The 21,293-nt window shown below is 44.7% G+C and overlaps 3 protein-coding genes across 3 annotated transcripts; 1 reads left to right on the top strand and 2 right to left on the bottom strand.

Annotated features, from left to right (window-relative positions):
• Positions 1–1,495: 1,495 nt before the first annotated feature.
• timp2a (TIMP metallopeptidase inhibitor 2a) lies at positions 1,496–10,550 on the bottom strand. The gene is made up of 5 exons (XM_040177028.2): positions 9,687–10,550; positions 5,500–5,600; positions 5,276–5,384; positions 3,851–3,975; positions 1,496–3,493 (listed from the first exon to the last, which is right to left on the bottom strand). The coding sequence occupies exons 1-5, from the start codon at positions 9,814–9,816 to the stop codon at positions 3,296–3,298; spliced, it is 663 nt and encodes a 220-aa protein (XP_040032962.1). The 5' UTR covers positions 9,817–10,550; the 3' UTR covers positions 1,496–3,295.
• A 154-nt stretch (positions 10,551–10,704) lies between these two features.
• sfxn2 (sideroflexin 2) lies at positions 10,705–17,900 on the bottom strand. Its single transcript, XM_040177027.2, has 12 exons — positions 17,609–17,900; positions 15,455–15,617; positions 15,171–15,341; positions 14,983–15,081; positions 13,943–14,018; positions 12,456–12,541; positions 12,268–12,328; positions 12,085–12,151; positions 11,955–12,004; positions 11,829–11,878; positions 11,701–11,748; positions 10,705–11,413 (listed from the first exon to the last, which is right to left on the bottom strand). Exons 2-12 carry the CDS (start codon positions 15,607–15,609, stop codon positions 11,314–11,316), a joined length of 963 nt encoding a protein of 320 aa, XP_040032961.2. The 5' UTR covers positions 15,610–15,617; positions 17,609–17,900; the 3' UTR covers positions 10,705–11,313.
• On the top strand, positions 17,720–20,614 carry arl3b (ADP ribosylation factor like GTPase 3b). Its single transcript, XM_040177029.2, has 6 exons — positions 17,720–17,974; positions 18,500–18,643; positions 18,767–18,883; positions 19,014–19,064; positions 19,215–19,400; positions 19,505–20,614. Exons 1-6 carry the CDS (start codon positions 17,972–17,974, stop codon positions 19,550–19,552), a joined length of 549 nt encoding a protein of 182 aa, XP_040032963.1. The 5' UTR covers positions 17,720–17,971; the 3' UTR covers positions 19,553–20,614.
• Positions 20,615–21,293: the final 679 nt, after the last annotated feature.

Here is a 21,293-nt window from a genome sequence, read left to right as displayed (position 1 = left end):
ATTGTTCTTGATAGCTCAAAGCTAATTTCCTGTGGAAAAAAAGAACAAACAAAACAGCTGGCTCTAATTTATGCCCTTCTAGTAGCTTTTTTCATGACACTTTTAGACCTAATATTTATAGACTTTTGTATTTATTTAAATTTTTTTAATTATTTATTCATTATACTCTTCTGTATTTGAGCTTCAATGAAAAGAAAGGCCGTGTTCTGAAACAGAGCTACATAAATCACAGTGGTAGAAGTAACATTGACTTGTTGAGCTCCTTAGTGGAGCATGAAGAGGCTGTTGGGTCCTCTGGTGGCCACCGGGTGGCATCACAAGTGCAAGCAATAATGTTTGTGTAAAATTATTGTTTTTTATCAGGTAACTGCAGCTTTTGCAAACCTAATTCATGCATAGATTATTTGATTTCATCAGTTAAATTAATATCTGAATACCAAAAATGATCATTCTCCCTCACCTATCCTAAATGTGGTAAAATAGGTAACAGGAAATGTACATCTCAAGTGGCCTACAAGTATCTTTAAGCCACCACGGCCAAGATGCATAATACTCACAATACATCAGATAAAACAATGATTAAAAAGCAATATGCATTTTTGCAGAGTTACTCAACAGTGTTTCAAACAATAAGGGGAAGGTACAGTGTCGACTTAAGGGAAGTGACAGTCATGTAAACAACCCGCACCAGTCCACTTTATAATATACATATATTTCAACTCACGCCTTCCCTCTGGCACACGGACATCTGCGTTTGGGGAGAAGTGAAATCCGTCTAATACTGGATGATTATTAAAACCCTGTTTGCCATTCTTGAGGAGAGAATGAACACAGATGACAAAAACGCCCGGTCTGGGCTCTGACTGCACATTTCTCAAATACTTTCCTTGTGGAGTCAATTACCACATCTTTTTGACTATTTCAATGCCCTTTTCCAAGCACAAGCTCTTCACTCCAAAATACGTCTCTCACAAACCGCATTGGGAAATTAAATAAAGGCCAAGTTTGACTGCTTTAAATAAATTTAAATACCAACATTAAAATCTTTGGAGGTTCATCTTAGAATTCCATGGGTAGACTTTTAGAAAGTGATCCACTGGTTCTACGGATGGAGGCAATACAATTTGGTTCAGACATTTCAAGATGAACTTTAGTGATTTTCACCTTCCTTCCTGACATCTTACATGGGTATGGGTACATCATTTTTTTGTCCCTCCCAGTCTTTCGTCTTGGTCTTAGGTAAGCGGAACTGCAATCCAGAGGTTACAGCAACAATTTACCAACATTTCCAGTTCAGGTGTTGCTCAACTGGTAGCAGTTGAGTTCACCACACCATTTTTCTAAGTAACTGATTTCATAATTCAATCAGTCTTATCTGATGCTAAAGACTTACGTTTTTTTCTTTTCTTTTCATTGACGCTTTGGGAATCCATCCGGCATCACTTGACCAAGACAACATCAGCAAACACCCAATAAAGACTCACACAGGCAGTTCTTTTTAAAACGTGTGGTTTTTATTTGATAATACTGAATATTTTTGTCCTTCGCCCGGACTTACACAAAGCATCAAACACATGCACAGTCTTCTATTCACACAAGGTAACCGTTTCTCATTTCTCTACACCTTTCCAAAAAGGTGTAATCTCTCTCACTCTCGCGTTACTCCAGCGCAAGAGGACCTTCTCAGCTCGACACTACAGCTAAAGACATTGTAGACAGAGACAGCAAAAACAAACCAATTATTACAGGTATAATGATAACACTGCATAAAATAAAATGGAAAATGAAAAGTTTACTTTTAAATTATGCCTCTAATACTCCATCATATATATATTTTTTGTAAATGTAGCTTGAGGTGTATAAAACAGCACTGTAAACTTGGATTGGGTAAGTTTTTTTAGCTTACTTTCTATGATGGCGATAAAGCTTTAATTAATAACTTGAAGGAGCAGTCAAAGCTAATATTAAGCATGTAAAAGACCTTGTTACTCATGAAATGAATCGTCTGCGAGAATATACTGGCCAATCCTGAAGCTGCTGTTGGCATTTACAATCAACAGATAATACAAAGACACTGAAATAACATCCAACAAAGCTCTTTTTTGTTTCTCTTTCACACGTAACATCTGTAAAAAGATTCCTTATATCTAAACTTCTCACACGCCACTTTATTTTGTTTTTCTTCCATTGCAGGTACTATTCTATCTGTTATGACAAAGATAGCAAGAATAAGTCTGAGAATATGAGTCACCAAAAGCACAAAGTAGGCTAAATCTGTCGGTCTCGGCGAACTACAACTGTCACATCAGAGTGTTCAGGCTCCTTTCTTTACTGGAACTCATCCTCAAAAAGTGCAAATCTAGTTCTAATGCAGCAAAAGATAATCATCAAGTAACAACAAAAGTATATGCATGGGTACTGTACAGCTACATAGTGGGGATGACAATGATGAGGAAGGTTGGATTTGGGATATTTCTGATCGGACTGCGGGGTCGGCGAGGACGCCTTTGACCTCGTGAGCAGGTTTGAATTTAGAGCGCTCGTCTTCACGCCACATAGACTGGTCCAGTGGGGCCTGTGACCGTCACAGGCTTCAGTAAAAAAAATAAAAAAAGACATCACAGCGAGAAAAGATTTTCATCCAAAGAAACCAGAGAAGAGATAAGCCGTGCGAGATGACTCATGTTGTTTTTTACAGAAAACAGTTAATTATTATGTGTTGGGCCAAACAGTTCCCAGCAGAGAAGAAGACAGACCGGTAAACTGATATTCAGAGAGCGAGACAATCATTTGAAAAAAAGGCAACTTGGAATTTGGCTTTGGAATAAAATGGAGAATGAGGTAATAAAAGTAGGAACACGATGGGTAACGAATGATCGTCAGCCGATCGGGGATTGATTGGTGGAGTTGGAGAGCGGAGCGGTTAAAGCGCTTCGCGGGGCAGGAAGTGCTCCGTCTCCCCGAGAATTTGATCTCCTCCTGACGCCAGCCTCAGGAGGAAGTGACATCATCACTCGACCAGTCTATGTCTCATGATGCCGTGTCTACAGGCAGGCCGCGTCTGAGAACAACCTCCGAGCCCCTTCAAGTAAAGCTGAGCAAGCTGACGGACTAATACGAAGAGAGGCTGAAGGTTGTTTCCAGACCGGCAGGTAACTTCACTCACATTACCTTTTATTTTCTTAAAATAAAAAAGCACTTTGCACGATGTTGCTATCTATAATTTCAATGGAATCGTTTACATTTGTTTCCCCCGGGCCGGGCTGCGCAGTGGGCAGGCAGGGCGGCCGCGTGACTAAGGGTTGTCGGTGTCCAGGAACTCCTTCTTGGGCGACGCGATTCCGCGGTACCAGGAGCAGGAGCCGTCCGACCGCTTGACGCAGGCGTAGTGGTTGGCTTGGCGCCCGTGCACCTGCTTCTCGATCATCAGGTCCGTCCACAGGCACTCCTCGGGAGCCGAGATCTCGCAGGGCAAAGTGGGACAGCGCACAATCTGCAGAGACACGCGGGACAACATTTCCACGCCGTGAGCTTAAACCGCTGTGTGTTTCGGGTGACTAGTAGTCCCTTTGAGTTACTGATGCTGGATAAGACAATGGGCCCCTTTGGCATGTTTACATTTATTCAAATGAGAACTGAAACAAGAGGGAGGAGCAAGAGGTACGGTTGTGTTTCTGACAAAAAAGGCCTGAAATCTTAAGTATCGTAAGTTAAGAAAATGGGCTTCAGTGGGAATTATCCTATAAAACACCCTTTTTCCATTTTGTCAGAAGATAACTTTGTCTCATAAACCCGTTTTAAGAAACAGGCGTACTCACTCTCTTGCTGAGAGTGATCCCTTGGATCTTACCTTGCATTCGCAGCCCATCTCGTAGCGCTGGCTCAGGCCCTTCTTCTGGGTGTTGCTCAAGGAGTCCCAGAGCATGATGTAATCACACAGGGTCACGTGCATGCTCCCGTCGGCCTCGGCCTTGCCTGTAATACAGAGTTTATTAGTCAAGGACAAAACCTCTGAGGCTCAGGCAACATGTTCACAGCTAAAACTGATATGAACTGTTGCATATCAGGATTGAGTCTGCAAGCCATCGACACGGAGCGCTCTGTGTGACGTGCCGATGTTTCACGCCAGACCGGCACGGGTCAAAACAAGAAGATATTTCAACCCGATTTGCAGATGTGCGGAGGTTATCTCGTCCTCAGAGCGACTCTCAACACGCCGGAGTCATTACAGCGCGTCTTCGCGGACGAGAGAGAGACTCGCGTTTCACTGCAGCGCTTCCAGCTGTCAACTCTTCCCGCTGGAGGAGGGAAGATTGGTTCTTAAAAGAAGCCCCGGTCTGCAGAAAGTTAACAGTCCCACTTGAGAGTGCGCTTAAACGCTGGCCTCAGCAGCAGCTCTGTAATAAGGGCCGTGTTTGCGGGTGCACCTCTGTCTGCGATGGGGAAACCAGAGCATGCATGACATCATTAGGTGTCTCTATTGTGCTGCTTTCAGTCACCATACCAGCTAGTTAAAGATTTGGGCTCTGGTGGAGAGCGGGATTGGAGGGTTGATACCACTCTGATATCTGTTTTTTAAGTCCAAAACTACAGCTAGCAGCAAGTTAGCTTAGCTCAGCAGAACGACAGGGGAGGACCTCTCGCCTGGTTTGGTCCAAGTGAAACAAAATGAACGTACCAGCATGCTCAGAGCTCTTTAGTTGACACATTTTGCTTCAAAATATAGGTCTAAAATGTACCAACCTATGAACTCCTAAAGGGGAAATGTTGTTTTTTTTCCAGGTGCAAAATGCCTCACGATGTCCAAGTTACAACACATCCAGCCAACAAGAGGAAGTTCTCTTTAGCTTTTTATCTTGTAAAGTGGAATATTTTATTTTCATTTCGGTCATCACCTTGAGCATCTAGATGTGAATGACGTACTTGCTTGCAGCTCGCAGGAGATTAAGCCGCAGCACGGCAGACAAGGTGACTCCCTGTCTCCACGGGGTTTAGTCAGCGCCAAGTCATTACCCATAATAACATAAACAGTCACTCCTCCTACACACAAAATGGACTGTTTAGCCTTCATCCAATCTCACGTTTGTCTGCCCGACTGTTTACACCTGGAGGTTGATATCTGATTATGTGTCTGTTTCCTGTTTGCTTTTCTGCAACTGAGACACAAAGTTGCACAACATGTCGTTTTAACATTTCTGTTTCGTCTGTATTAAAGAAATCTCTCCCGTTACCAAGCAGACGCAAAAGCTCAGAAGCACCACACACACACACACACCTGAGATCAAGTACTCCTTCTTGCCGTCAACGTCCAGGGTGACGCCACAGACGGCAGACATGGGCGCGGTGAAGACCGCCTCGATGTCCCGGGTGGGCCCCTTGAACATCTGGATGAAAACCACAGCGAGGGCGAGTCAAAAAGGTCAGAAGTCGCCGCAGTCTGAGCATCAAAATACAAGAAGGCATCCGGCGGATCCTCCAAGTCAATCGGTGCGGTCTTACCTTGATCTGTTTGATCTCGTACTGGATCCTCTTGATCGGGTTCCCGTAGACATCATTCCCAGAATTCACCTCTCGCTCTCCGACCACCTTCGCTCGAATCACTGTTGGGGAAACAGCGGGACGTGGCGTAAGACTTCACTTTGTTGCATGATCAAAAAAGAAAGACGATCCAGTGAAAGGATGCAGAGGGTCTGCTGCCGTGAACGAGGTGTTGTTATCTTGTGGTCGGCTCGAGTGAAATGGCTGGAGCCCCAATGAGATTAGCTCATTGTTATGTGTAGGTTTATCAAATGTCAAACATCAAAATGAAACATGGGAAAAATAAAAACACCCTGTGGACTGTTTTGTATTACATTTAGCGGAGTAACAGATTCCTCTTTATTACGGTCAAAAAGAGACGCAAGTATATGTTTATTTTCGGTCTATAAAAGATTGATAATAGGTCTCAAAGTAACGTCTTCAAATGTAATCTTATTTGGACCGACCGACAAAGAAAATCACTATGGTCAAAGAGAGAAAAGCAGCATATTTTCAAATTGGAGAACAATTCAGGAGACATTTAGTCTATTTGCCTTAAAAATTTCACTGCAAAACCCAAACTAGGGCTCCCATTAGGTCCAAAACTGCATGAGGGCCAGACACATAAACTGACGTGGCCCGCGGCAGGAAACTGGCCAAGGAGCAGAATGAACAAATAGGAGTACACCTTAAAAAGCCAACATGCAGAGACAGAGAGGGCGAGAGAGAGAGAGAGAGAGAGAGAGCAGCATGCTTCTCACCATGTGTGTGTTTTAATGGTCGAACGGACTACATTAAGCTGCACGCTTTAGGGCATTTATTCAGAGTGAAAGAAATGAGCAATTGAGACAAAAATAAAAAGGAACAGAAGACAAGTACACATAGATAAACACACACACACACACACACATTTGACTCTTGCTGCTCTTTCACCCTTGGGTCGAGTTTATGACTTGGAGCCCACACAAATATGGAGATTTAACAAAGTCTCTCGGTTCTTCTGCTCCTTGTGTGCAATGCTTTTCTTCACATGTAACTATGACAACAACTCGTATTAGTTTGTTATATAAAATATCCAAAGATGGAAACACCTATCATATCTTTCCGGAGTGGAAAGGGGGTGTTTATTTTTGTCCACTAAACAACGGAGAAGCATTATTTCTACAATGACATGAAACAAAGAGAAGCTGGGAAGCTAGAAGAGGCAAACGTTTGGTATTTGTGTTGGGTGGGAGCATCCAGCGAGGAATTAGAACAACAATCCATCCACACCCTGGCGTGCGGGTGTAATAATGCACAATGAGGGCGGAGGTGGTCTCCATGGAAGCGAAGTAGGATTGGCTCCACTAAAAAACCCCACTACAGAACATTTTCCATTAAATCCGAAGAGCGTATCGCTGACTCCACTGCGCCTTTTGAAAACTATTATCAGTCGAGCTTAAGTGGTGGACAGAGGCACCTTTACCTTCAAAAGGGCAGCTGTTCGTATCATCAGCCTTATGAGATGATAAGAAGTCAAGGTTGTGTTTAAAGCTCTTAACCCAGGTTTATCTAACAAAGGCTGTAAGTAACTTATGAACGATGTGGATGTCGGATTTAGACGTTACTAAAAAAAAAAAAAAACAGAACAGGTCGTCTTTGATTCTGCAATTCACCAACACAATGGAGCCAGATTACTTTTCCTCGCTCTTCACAAGCAAACTTCTTCTTAAGCTTCTACCCGGATGTTCATGCAAATATGCGGCAGCAGCCAGAGTCCACACATAAACACACACACACACACACACACACACACACACACACACACACACACCAGTACCTGGCTGGCACTCTCTCCTGCATTCCTCTCAGTTTTTCCGTTCTCATTTCCCGACCTCATTCGAAGCAGCAAACTAATGAGCAAAGAATGAGCAGCGGGACACCGAAGGGGGAAAAGTACCCTGTTGTTCACGATGGATTGCTGTTATGGGAGATAATCTGCCAGTCTTGGGGTTGCAGACATGTTTACTTCTCGGTACCCTAATCCCCCCCCCACCTCACACACACACACAGCGTATCCTCCTGTGCAGTCTACACAGCGTGATGCTGAAACAGCATGACCACCGGCCTGAGCTGCACCTTAGATTGATCCTGAAGTCATCTTATCCCCAGCAGTCAACCCCCCCGCACTGGATTAACCACACACTCCATAAACCACCAGCTGACCCATCATTTTACCGCTCCCCTGTTCAGTCTACAGCGTTTAAAGAGATGTAAGTGCGTATCAGCAACACTACGCAATGTTTTCCATGCAAAACCCTGCTGGAAACACACACCACATCCTAAGTGCCCCCCCCCTCCTCCCCATTCAGTCCACCACATGACTATCCATTTCTCTTTTTTTAATACTCGACCACCAAATCATTCCCAATGTGGTTTGTCCGTAGTAGCATAGTCGCAGTAAATTCTCACGTTTGGTTGATGAATGCAGTCCAACATGAACCCGCAGTCCTCCTCCTTCAAACGCTGCTGATTTAGAGCAGTTAAACGATGAGCTGAAATGTCCATTATAGTGCAGCGTACTTTTTCAGGCAAGTTTACCCTTCAAAATGCACAATTAGGTTTAACTTTCTCTTCACCGCTAAACAAATTTTGCTTTGGTTCACAAAGATCTGCACTATTTCAGATACACGTTGTCCAATTGCTGCAACTCTGAAAGACATTTCAAGGGGGACTTCTGCTTTGTGAGAACAGATTTATATGAAAAGAGGATGCTTGTCTCTGCACGTGTGTGTGTGTGTGAGATTCAATGGCTTGTGGTCTTAACCCAGAGCATCAATTAGCATGAAAAACAGAAGATGACACACACACACACACACACACACACACACACACACACACACACACAATGTAGTAGGTGTGTGACGATGCCGTATTCACCAAAACAAATACCAAAATCCTTAGACCACATAACTGTTGACAAAGTCCCCTCGTTGTTGTCTTTGTGCACGTTGTGGTTAACCACAAAACCCGCTGTACTCATCAGCTCCACCCCAAAACCGTTGACGCACAACGACATCGACTATTGTGCCTTTAGCGCACTTCCTTGGCCAGTAGACCAAAGCTGTAGTGACTCATCCACCCTTTAAAAAGACAACATGAGCACACGGGACACAAATACACGGACGCACCACCTCCGAGTCGTCGCAGCTCACACAGTTGTGCGTGAATGAGGAGTCGAGAGAGGAAAGAGGAAAAAGTCGTTGGGTTTCTCATTCTCGAGGATGCAATTCATATTTTGGACCTAAAACTCACCCTGAACTGACAGCCAGATGTCACCTGAAGCTTGTGTGTGCGTGCGTGCGTGCGTGCGTGCGTGCGTGCGTGCATGCGTGCGTGCGTGCGTGCGTGCGTGTGTGTGTGTGTGCGCGCGCGAAGCAAAGTTTGGAAAACCCCAGCAGCATTCCTGTAATTCCTCCCAGCACCACTCCTCACAGGAAGAAACGAGGCCGGAATGGAAATTTAAAAAAAAGTGATAATAAGAGGAGAGCTTGCGGTGTGGTTAGACCCCCATCCCCCCCGCCTAAAAATAAAAAAGAGATCTCTTCACATTCTCCATCCCGGGTCCTCCTCCCTGCTCTTTCCCTCCTTGTCTCAGTCTCTTGTGCCACGTTGTCGCCGCCTGGTTCCGGAGCAGCTGAGAGGTGAACTCGCTCTTCCCCTCCGGACTTTGAGGCATCGCGCACGGTGACGGTGAAGCGCACACAACTAATGAGACACGATATTCCATCTTCCTGAGGGGTCGAGAGCGCAGCACTGAAATATGACAATTAAATAAGAGGGAATAGACCAGCTCATATAATAAATAACACGTTAACAGGTGCGCGTTTAACTCCCTTAACGGATGTTAAGATGCATTTTATGAGGGAGTTTACTTCAAAACGAGCACGCGTTTGTGTCTTTTTTGTTGTATTCCTGTGCTTCACATTTTGGCTACTTTGGTATTTTAGAAATGTACTGCTGTTACCACGGCATGACAAAATATGACAACGATATGTGCTGTGCGCGTGTAGTGGTCGATCCGGATGCAACGCGCGCCGTCAGGCCTCGGTGTCTGCGCAACAGGGGCCAGGTAAACAACAACAACAGCAGCAGCAGCAGCAGCAGTCCAGTTCAGTGACGTCACTCACCCACGTCGGCGTTGCAGAACGCCTGCTGCGGGTGAACCGGAGCGCAGCTGCACGCCTCCGCGAGCTCCTCCGCGCGCCACAGGACCAGCAGCGCGAGCGTGCAGAGGATGCCGTTAACGGAAAACGGCATCGTTAAAGAAAAAATAATAAAAACACCGATGGCGACGTTTGCTTCCTTGCTCGGCCTCTTCGCTGCGCGGGTGCGTTTGCGGGTGTTGGATCCAGCTGCGTAGCCTTTTTTTTTTTTTCTTTTTTGAATCGAGAGAAACCCGGTCGACAAAACAAAAACAGCACCGGGCGGCTCTGCTCGCTCAGCTGCGGCGTAACGGGGATGTTTGGCGGCGCGCTCGGCTGCTCTTCACTGGAGACCGCAGCTGTCTGTCTTCAGGGAGTGTTTTGATTTCTGGGATCGAGGCGCTTTTATAAAGCAGCCCGTCGCAGCTCCTCCTCCCGGCGGTACCGACCCGACCGGGAGGGGGCGCTGACCAAAGGGGTTACGCTCACCGCCATATATATACACATAGAGATATATTTAAATATACATGTATATTCATATTTGGTTGTTTTACATAACATCTTTAATTAAATAAATCTTTCACTGTTATGTTGAATTTATAAATTGTCTGCTGTAGTGGATTTATTTTACTCACTACCAAGTAAGCCACTCTGTCGCAGTACTTTTTAGTATTTTTATGATGCCAATTTGCACTCCTACTCGACAACATTTCAAGGCTTATTGACAGCAAATTGTCCAATATTTCAATTTAAATGTATTTTTTTTACATTGAATGTCATTTAGCTAATGCTTTTATTCAAAGCGACTTTCAATAAGTGCATTTCAACCATAAGGATGCAAACCCAGAAGAACAAGAAACTGCTTTCTCGTTTAGTTAAAAACCTATCCATAAATGTAACAGCCTTTCATGCATATGACGTTTATGTTGCCTACATTTTTTTAAAGTATATTTTATCACATATAATCTTGACAGATTAGTCAAAAATAAAAAGCACATGGTCAACATTCCAAATACTTGTGGTTTTATTCAATCTTCCACTGATGACTGTGGCACAAGTCTGAGTTTACACACAGCAACATGAACCGAATGGTGAATCATGCAAACATGTCGTATTTCTAGCTCTAGTCCTGCAGAAGAGGGCGGTATCCTCCACTTTTGAATCGCACAAAACTTCCACACCACACTGAATGACCATCACAGAGTTCAGAACTATGCATAGACGTATTCCTCTGGTTTCAAAGTAAAGCTGGTTTAAAGGAGAAGAAATACAGCAGTGTAGTTGCTCCTGGCGCACAAAAGGCACAGATCGTAAACAGCGAGGAGAAAGACAAACACAAAGGCGATGAAAACGACTAAAGTCATGAAGGACAAACTGGTTCTGATCAGACAAAGTAATGTGCAGTTTCTGAGAGGAGATCATTTGGTTTCTCAACAGGAGCACACAGCGCCACTTGTATCGGTTTGATGTTCGATAACATACCTAGTTCAAACCGAAAAAACTGATAAAAAAAAAAGGGGCATGGCTGATCTCGGAATAATTAGAAAATGAAGAATTATTACGCAACCAACCATTTTTTTTCCATCTAGTGCTGCGAGCGGAGAGGCGGCTCTCAGAGGCCTTTGTTGAAGTAGACACGTTGCACAGCGTCTCCATAGCGAGACACGATGGAGTCCCTCAGCTCGGGCTCCAGCTTGGACACGGCCATCGAGCTGACGAAGACGGCCGGAGGGATATTTCATGAAGATGGGGCGGGGCAGAGAGAAAGGAGAAGGAAAGAAAACTGTTATTATTAATTACAAAAACAAGTTACTGCAACATCGTATTTGCAACATTGTATTGACAACAAACCCACGTCTCAGGTACGGTTGCATCAACTTCAATTCAACGGTCAACTGTCAACATCCTGAGCCCAGAAACGCTACTAGGATGCAATGCTAAGATCTGTGGATCACGATAATTATGTAGTCAGGTGAAAGTATAGAAAGGAGTTTGATACCATCTCTGAGGGAACAGGGAGCAGGCAGCCGGCACCATGAAGACCAAACTTTAAAAAAAAGAAGAAAAAAAAGTAAAAGAAAAGTAGTCGTGAGCTGATTAAAACGTGCCGTTAGCCTCTCTACTTACAACCCTCCCACCAGCATCACTTGAATCGGCCCGTGGAGATACGTGATTCTCTGTGAAAAGACAGAAAGGGTTTGATGACGGAGCACATTTGATGAAGGATGCTGATGAAAGCAATTAGGGACTAACCTGCATGAACTTGTATTTCTCCATCCTCTGCATGATGATGGGCAGGATGACTGATAGAAGAGAAGATGAAGGTTAAGAAGGGAACAGGACAACTGCAGGAATGTTCATACCACGAGGCTCCTCTGCGTACTCATTCCCGGTGCAGCCATGGTGATCCGAGAGACGACCACCTGCGTGATGCCTTTCACCGCCGCTTTCTGCAGGGGCACAACGAACAGGATTTGAAGACGCTGTACGAACCGTGAAGGAAAACCATTGTGCTTTCATTTTTAAATGAACCGATGCAAGTGAAGTATGTAGTAAGGGTGGCGACCGTGGAGTGGCCCAGTTTGTTGCCATTTTCGTCCGTGACTGCAATACCATTCAGAATTTCCCTGAAAATACAGAAAGGGGGGTGAAGTGTAACGATCGGCCGCCATGCTGAAATGCTGCACAACAATTTAAATATTATTTCACGTTGTTAAATTCAAGGTCATTTCTGACAAACACGGCCGGCCTTACTGTTGCCTCATCATGGGAACGTTAACACAGTTTGCAGACGCCACGGCTGCAAAGGGGACCCAGCGAGCCACGAGAGGAGGAGCTTTCTGCAGGAGAAAAGACACGAAAACAAATCAGGTGCTACGATTCTTACTTTCCAATCGTCAGCCTTACTGTACCGCGCGTGATCGAACCGAAACATCTAAAACCAGAAGGACGAGAGAAATTGCAGAATGAAGAAAATAAAAGCCGAGCAGGTTTTAGAAATCTCCATCCAAATTTAAATCCTGTGGTATTTGGTCCCACTTTTAGGGACTTCTAGGTGAAAATGTTACGTAACCTTCATCATAACTTCGGAAATTGCTCCCAACCTGACCTACATCCAACAGAGCTCTACATTTTCCATCATGCTGGAAGTTTCCAGGAGATGGCGTTAGACGCTCTGCAAGAGGGGAGCATTGTAGAGGAATGCTTGATGACGATCATTTCTGAGACTAAGTATGTGCAGATGCAGATGTTAAAACACGCCATGTCTGCAGAAATCAACGTCCTCACAGACTGGTAGTGGTGAAAATGCAGACGCACCAGAATGTTAATAAGGACAATGAATGCACGTGGTGAGAGTCGCCTGGTGGGTGCAGACAGTCACTTTGCACAATTAGGGATGTCTCAGGATAAATACAACATGTAAAACATATTTGCATATCATTATAGAAAAACTACAGCATTTCCAAGGGAAACATCAAAGTATTCACAATGAATTGGATAAAGACAACGTCCAGTTTGAAAGGTGCGCTCGTCCGATGATGCAGGAAACACTTGTTTATGGTCAGAGCAGGGGTGGGCAAACTACGGCATGCGGGCCGGCCCTGGCCCTCTGCGAGACCAGCTGCTGCTGTCTTTGCTGCAGACATACGGACACACATGAATGAGCTGAACATGAAGCTACAAGGGAAAGATCAGTTTGTGCATGAAAATGTACACGAATGAGAGCGTGAGAGTCTTCAAAGCCAAGTTGACTTGGAAGTCATTGATCTTCAATGTGACGCCATCTTAAAAGGAGAAGTTCAACCTTAACCTGGCTGAATTCTATGCTTCACTAAGCGAAGCCAAGTTTTCACACAGATGATGCTGGTGTTGTTTGGCTCTACTTAGGTGGTTGAGCAGACGTTCAGCGTGATGAACACCAACAAATCACGCCGCAGATCCCAGTTAACGGATGAACACCTCAGATCTGTCCTGAGAATTGCCAGAACAAAGCTGACACCAAACTATCATGCACTGGCAGAAAAGGGGGACTTATTGGCTTTTACTTATAATTTATATTGGTTGACATGAACACTCTCTATCCATCTGATACCGGCCGGCCCGTCTGTCTGTCAAATTTTAAAAGTCAATGTGGCCCCTGAGCCAAAAGGTTTGCCCACCCCTGTGTTAAGAGTTTGATGACACATTACGCCAGTAGGAGAACTCATTGAAACGCATTGTTTGTGTGTGTGTGTTCGTACCTTTGTGTACAGGTTGAGTCCCACTGCGGTTGCCAGCGCGGTGCTGGTCGCTGTGACGTAGGCTACGCCAATCTGCCTGAGAGAGACAACAGAAGCCTTTTTCACACACAGAACACAACACATTGGTGTCTGTTACGTAAAGGTCGCGGCGTCTGATGCAGACGGGGTTAAAAAGTTTGACGACATTAATGAGGAATACTGTGTTTTTATTTTCTCAGGCTGCACTAGTGATTTGAAAATAAAAGCCATCGAGCTTTGAAGTCTTGAACAATTCCCAATTTCACCACAGGTTAAATCAAAAAACATTGAGTCAAATCGTGTTTGTGTCAAGCATTTTCCTGGCAATTAGTAATTACTTTCCTGGTATTGGCTGGAATGAAAATAAAGACATATATAGAGATCGTTTATGTGGTTGTATGAATTTTTCATATAGAGACTTAACGTTGTCTTGATTGCTGTGTTTTGTGATGAAACTGATTTACTTTGACTGAAAGAGTGCAAGTGCTTTTAATAAACAAAATGTGTGCCTCATCTCTCCGTGAGCTGCCACTGCCTTTGCGGTAACGTGGTGGTAATAGTTTAGATCAGCTGTTCCCAAACTCAAGAATGCCGCGGCCCAATTTGAAATCTGAAAATCTTTTGCGGCCCACCCAAACCTTTAATCACAACTCTGATCCAAACATAAACTAGGGATGATTAAATGACCTTAACAATTTAACCGATTAAAAATGTATTAACCAACAATGTATGTTTTGTATACCATTTTCTACGGAGCTCATATATCCATCCATTTACTTTAATACTACAAGAGGGCGCCGCATTTGACATATTTTTATATTAATTTCAAACTTTTCAAAATTGAAAATTAAAAACATTTTATTTATTCATTGTAAATGACCTCTCGCTGCCCACCTGCAGTACCAGGCCCACACTTTGGGAACCGCTGGTTTAGATGATGGAAAATCACTGCCAGGTCGTACTAACGAGGTCTGAAACACGCTCGGAAGGAACACGGCAGGAAGCTCGGCGTACGTTCTTACTTGGGAGTGATGGGGGACGCAGCGTTGCGGTTCGTGTAGTTGACCAGAGCGTTGAAGGACTGATTCACCCACTGCCAGAACACCACAGCAGGAACTGTTCTAGAAATACAGAGCGTTATGAGACGCTTCCCCCTGTGAAACCAGCGCGGGTGGTACCACGCGCCTCCTCCAGCTCGCCCCTCCGGTACCTGTAGAACTGCAGCATGAAGCCGGTGATGGCCATGCCTCCGGGCACCTGGAAGGACATGCGGCCGATGAGGTTCATGCGGTCTCCGGTGTCCGGGTGGAAGGCCGAGTCGTACAGCTTCTTGGCGTAGTGGAGCTGCTCCTCTGTGGTGCCGGGGGGGACGGACCCCGCCCTACAGACGCGCGAGGGGCAGTTAGAGGAGTGTGGGCCGAATAGAAAAAAAGGGAATATACACCTCAGTGCTGTAACTGGGCCTCTGTTGGATTTATTGCACGGCCTCCTTACCTGCACTGCGCTACTAAAGCTTTGGCCTCATCCAAGCGCGAGTCAGGCAGGACCACCGTCCGCCAGTCCGTGACGTTGAAGAAGTGATTGAGTCGGCCCATGAACGTCGACTGATCCCATCGCGGCGCGTCGATGTCGAATGACCTCGAAACCATCGTGGTTGCTGAAATCAGACCAGACTTAATGCATTAAGAAATAAAAGTGAAAGTGTACCGGCCGCCTCCGTTTACTGTGCAGGAGGTCAGTCAGCAGCTGTGGTCAAAACCGGCAGAAAAGGAGACGAAGAAGAATACAATTGACGAGAAGTGCGTTGATGAACAAAGGAGCACGAGAGACGAGCTTGGCTCTGACTGCGGATGAACACAGGATCGGTAGTTAATCAGTAGATGTTATGGATCTCTGTTACCACAACCAGGTTCCATGTTTGATGTCAAACTAGACAGACCTGGTTTAATCTGTTCTAACATTAACAAATGTTTGAATCGGAGAGGGTCAGACTGTTTTACTTTTGTGTGTATGTGGAGAGCTGCAACGATTAGTCAATTAGTCAAAGACAACTTTTGATAATTCATTAATTGTTTCCAGTATTTTTTAGCAAAAATGCTCAATGTTTACATCTTACATGACAAAAAATATATTTAGGTTTTAGAGGGTTAGTTGGTCAAAACAAGTATTTTGAAGCACTTTCCTTGGGCTCTACTTTTTTATAAATTGCTAGATTAAACAACAACAATGTAAATTGTCGAAGCAGCCTGAAGTACTCATGTTGGTTTAGAAGCCGTTTCTCCCTCCCAACGTGCTGGCAAACAAACCCAACACAACCCTGGACAAACACAAACTCAAAAAATCCCATGGGTCAAACCTCGAGCAGAAATCATCGACCACCTCCTGGTAAATGTTTCCATTGGTTGCTATTTGTTTTTTGTTTTTTTGCAGCCGCAGCGTTCTGCGTACTTGGTTCCTGGAACCAGAACCTGCTGACTAAAACCGCCCAAACGTCCCACGGTGCGTCCTCATCCTCACATTGGCAGTTATTTATTATTATTTATTTAGTGTAAAGAATCATTTAGGGCTACAACAATTCATTTTACATTCTATGTACAACTAGTTGTTTTTGTGATTGGTTGCAAATACTGAAAAATGCACATGACAATTCCCCAGAGCCTAAAACTGCAGCTGCAAGGTCCCTTGTTTTTGTCCAACCAACATTCTTAAATTAAATGTATTTTGTTTATTGAACGTTTATTAACGAAATAAACAGATAAAAGCGGGTGGATCCCCCCACTTGAAAAGCTGGAACTTGATAATATTGTTAAGCAGTTCTAAATATTGACATTTACACATTTTCTGCCTGTCAATCAATTGTTTCAGTAGAAAATGCCTACAAAAATATTAACTAAATAAACAAACCATATCTTCAGCGGCAGGTATTGCCAGAAGAAAGATGAATTAATCTGCAGCTGCACGCTGATGATGAATAAACTGATTTCAAGTCGTGTTTCAAGCATAAAGGTCACATTTTCTCTTCCTCACATCTGCGAAGTTTCGCAAATTTGAGGATTTGTTTTTCTTCAACACATTTAAAATTCAACTTAATAGCTTGATGTTTTGGATTGTTTGGTTTAACAAAAGAAGCGATTTGATGGTGCAGAGTAGAGCTCAAAGAAACTGAACGTGTTCTCAAAGTAGACGGCCAATCAATACAATCAATCAATCAATACAAATGATTAGTAAACTGCGGCCTCATGAATGGACTGAATGCTTTAGGGTTTTTATGAATGAATGAGATAAATCGACAATGAGAGTATTGTTTTTTGTGTATTTTGAGGGACAGGTAAGACATAAACAAGGTTTAATGTCTGCTATAGTTAAGTTATTGAAGTAACGTTTGGATACCATGACCTACATTTACTAAAAGTACTAAATTACACATATTCAAAGACTTGAACTCAATGGGTTCACGGAGTTGTTCGTCCACCGACCACACTGCTGTAAAAACAGTCCAAACGTGTCAGAAGGAGCTTTGGTGTGATGCAACTCACACCTCGAGTTACCGGCTGACTGCTGCAGGAGGCAATAAACTCCAATAAAACACGACTCGAGAGCTCGACATCTTTTAGTCTACACCGAACCACGTTAACGTACGTTACGTACCTTTGTGAGACTCGACCCTTTCCCCCGCTGCGAGCTGTCAGGGAATCGAACGTGCTCTTGTGGAATAGCGAGGACGTGTGCATGCGGAACACCGTCCTCCAATCACGGGCCGGGGCAGCTACCCACGTGACACCAACCCCGGCGGTTTTTACTGTTTTACTGACTATAATAGGGGGGGGGGGATGCATGAAACAGGTGTAGCTTCTCCCAGCCTTGCATGTGTTTGCCAGTTAGCAGTTAGCAGGAAGCTCGCGGAACTTCCTCCATGTGTAGGCTGCTGTCGGAGTGTTTTACGTAACTGTACGTCTGACGTCACAGCCCTTAGTAACCCTCGGCGGCGTCTCCAGGAGAGAAGGCAACAAGATGGTGAGTTTAATTCTGTCGTAGTAATTAGCTACTAACACCTTGATAAATGTGAACATATTCCGCGTTAGGAAACGATCATTTGAAGGCATTTGGGATTCAACCGCTGTCGTTTTTCGCAACCCGCCGAGAAAAACATTCAACGGCAACGGCTGCCTTGTTTGCATCGCTCGGCTATCTGGGGAGATTAGCTTAGCACGTTAGCTACCGTTAGCTCCCTTTTGCGTGCCGACAACTAACTAGCCCGAACAAGCCTTCGACGCTCAGTGAAACCAAAGGGGTTGACACGACTAAACTACTCGCGGGACCCGCTTCTGCGTTCGCGTACTGGTACCGTTAGCCGAGTGTTTGCACGTCTCCATGAGCCCCCGTGGGGACTAGGAGTGCTCTTGCACGGGCCTGTGAGATCGGAATCCGAGGGGATGGATGGAAAGGGATGAGTGTCTGCAATGGTGTTTAGCTGCAACTGCGCTCCTCTCTGGCAAAGTAACATCGCATTTATCACTGATTCTTTTATTTTTTTTGCAGGGATTGCTGTCCATCCTGCGTAAGCTAAAGAGCACACCAGACCAGGAGGTTAGGATACTGCTGCTGGGTTTGGACAACGGTGGGAAGACCACCTTGCTCAAACAGCTGGCATCAGAGGACATCAGCCACATCACCCCCACACAGGTATAGAGGACAGTTCTGCACCCCCACCAGCTGTTATGAGATAAAATGGACATAACAGGACAGTGTCACTTTCTTGTACCAGGAATGTTCAACCCTTTGCTTTTTGTTTTGTGTTGTACGCAGGGATTCAACATAAAGAGCGTCCAGTCTCAGGGTTTCAAACTGAATGTTTGGGACATTGGAGGCCAGCGGAAGATCAGGCCGTACTGGAGAAACTACTTTGAAAACACAGATGTGCTGGTGAGAGGAGTTGGACGCATCAAACAAAACCACTGTTTTGATCTGTTTATCTTCGGGGGAAGTCCCCTGTTGTCCCACTGAGGACCTGAGGACCTACATCCTAACAGGGAAAACCTCCATTCTGTTTCAGATTTATGTCATTGACAGTGCTGACAGAAAGAGATTTGAGGAGACGGGTCAGGTAAAAACTATCCACTTTATTAGTAGAGACTGAGGAAAACCAAAAAAAGTTAAAGCCAGTGATTTCACTTGATATCTTGTATTTGAAAAATATCAGAATTTGTGTGTGTGATTATGTATAATTGATAGAAGTGTGTGTGCACATTCGCAGGAGCTGGCGGAGTTGTTGGACGAAGAGAAGTTGAGTGGCGTTCCTGTGTTGATCTTTGCAAACAAGCAGGACCTTCTTACAGCCGCCCCCGCCTCTGAGATCGCAGAGGGTCTCAATCTGCACACCATCCGGGATCGCATGTGGCAGATCCAGTCCTGCTCCGCCCTCACTGGTGAGGGGATTCAGGTGAGCGTCCGGGTTGAGCTTGAATTGTCTTTAGCTTTCATCTTTTGAGGTGCCTGTTGTTTTCTTGTTCTCACCATGCGGCTCTCTCTTCAAACCACTTTCAGGAGGGCATGAATTGGGTCTGTAAGAGCGTCAACTCCAAGAAAAAATAGCTCCGCTTCCAGTCTTCTGCTTCTCTGGAGGAACAACAACAACTACAACAGCATCAGCAACACACACTGACACACGTTGCACCCTACTGAGCCTTAGCACGATGGAATACACCTGTGAATGTAAACACACTACTAATCCAACATGGACCTGGAGTTTTTAACTCCCCTGCATTTCCGTATCACTGATTCACTAATCTCAGCACATCTTCCTGCATTGGCCCTCCACACGGAGGGCGGGAGGGGCGGCAGTTCATCTTGAAAGGGATCCCATGCCAGGAACTCAACCTCCTCCACTCTGACGACCCGCGTCACCATTACGGTCCCCACCAAACCCTGACGCCATCCACGGCCGGTCACAACCTCAAGCATTCCTATTAAACGGCTGCCTTTCATTGAAATTCCAGCTTGCTCTTTAAATTTTTTACACACTGCCCTCAAAACCAAATCCCAAGCCCCCCCCCCTCCCACACACACTCTCCAATCACCATCACCAGCTTTTGCTCCATTTTATTCATCCAGGTTGTGCTGTTTGCTTTATATCATTTCACAATGGCTCTGTTTGAAGTGAGGTATATTTTTGTAATTGTTTTATTTATGGTGAAGTATAGCGTACTGCTTTCAAGTAGAGTGTAGTGCTTTCAAACAACCAGTGTGACGTGTGTGTGTGTGACTTAAAAGATGTTGGTGAAACAATTCCAACTCTTCCAGCTAAAGAGCAATACTGTACATGTTAATATGTATAAAACAAGATGAGATTAAATGGATTAGAGGAACTACATTTTTGGATCAAGTGTAAATAGCTCGGCCCTTTGGTTGTATGTTATGTTCCGCACATGTTATAGAGTATTTGTTACCCTGCTGTACTTTGTAAACTATAACGTTTGCATATCTACCACATACAGATTTCTAACCAAGGTTTACGTACTGTACGTCCCAATGCATTTCTTTGTCTCCAATGGGTTTGTGGAGGGATTCAGTCTTTTGCCATTTCATTTTGATATTCTTGAATGTAATCTGTCCAGAATTGAAGGTACTGTATGGGAATAAAAATACAAGAAGTTCTGAAGTCGTTGCGTTCTTCAGCTCCCTCCGATCTCGCCGGGCTCTCGTGGTCAAACGCAGCAGCAGCAGGTGAAGTCAGCTGTTGGTGGCAGCGTTGGAGCTTGGGTGGAGAGGCCTCTGGGGGAGACATCAGGCGAGGGTAAAGTACGCAAAACTGGATGGAAGCGCATTGAATCCAGGGATGAAATGTACTGGAAGGGGTGTAGCACTATGAGGTCATACTCCAAATTGCTCACAACTTGTCAGAGTACCCAAGTAGACTTTAAGACATCTAAAAGTTTGACTTAATAAGTGAAATTAACTGCATTTCCTTCACCTTTACAGTTGCAATTAAACATTTTAACTGCCTCAAGAAACAATATCTAAGGTTTAATTGTTGTCAAGGGCTGCAGTCTACGAACTATAAAATAAAATGTATATTTTCTTTCTGGAACGGCAGGAGTTTCGGGCAGGTGGTGCTGTGTCCACCTTGTTGTGTGAATACCTCACAGCCTGGTGCTGAGTGGGAGACGCTGGATCCTCTCCAGAATAAAATGACAAGAATGTCGATCTGCTTCGCCCAAACCTCGCACCCATGAGAACGCCTGCGTTCATGCGATGCCTGCGTGCTACGAGGGGAGCTTTTTAATATGACAACTGTGGTTACTTTGACTTTAAATAGAGAACATGTGAGCGTATA

This window comes from Gasterosteus aculeatus, chromosome 5 (genome assembly GCF_964276395.1).
Source record: "Gasterosteus aculeatus chromosome 5, fGasAcu3.hap1.1, whole genome shotgun sequence".
NCBI classification, from domain to species: domain Eukaryota; kingdom Metazoa; phylum Chordata; class Actinopteri; order Perciformes; family Gasterosteidae; genus Gasterosteus; species Gasterosteus aculeatus.
The sequence above is the reverse complement of the archived record's forward strand: the minus strand, read 5'-3'. Positions and strand labels throughout refer to the sequence as shown.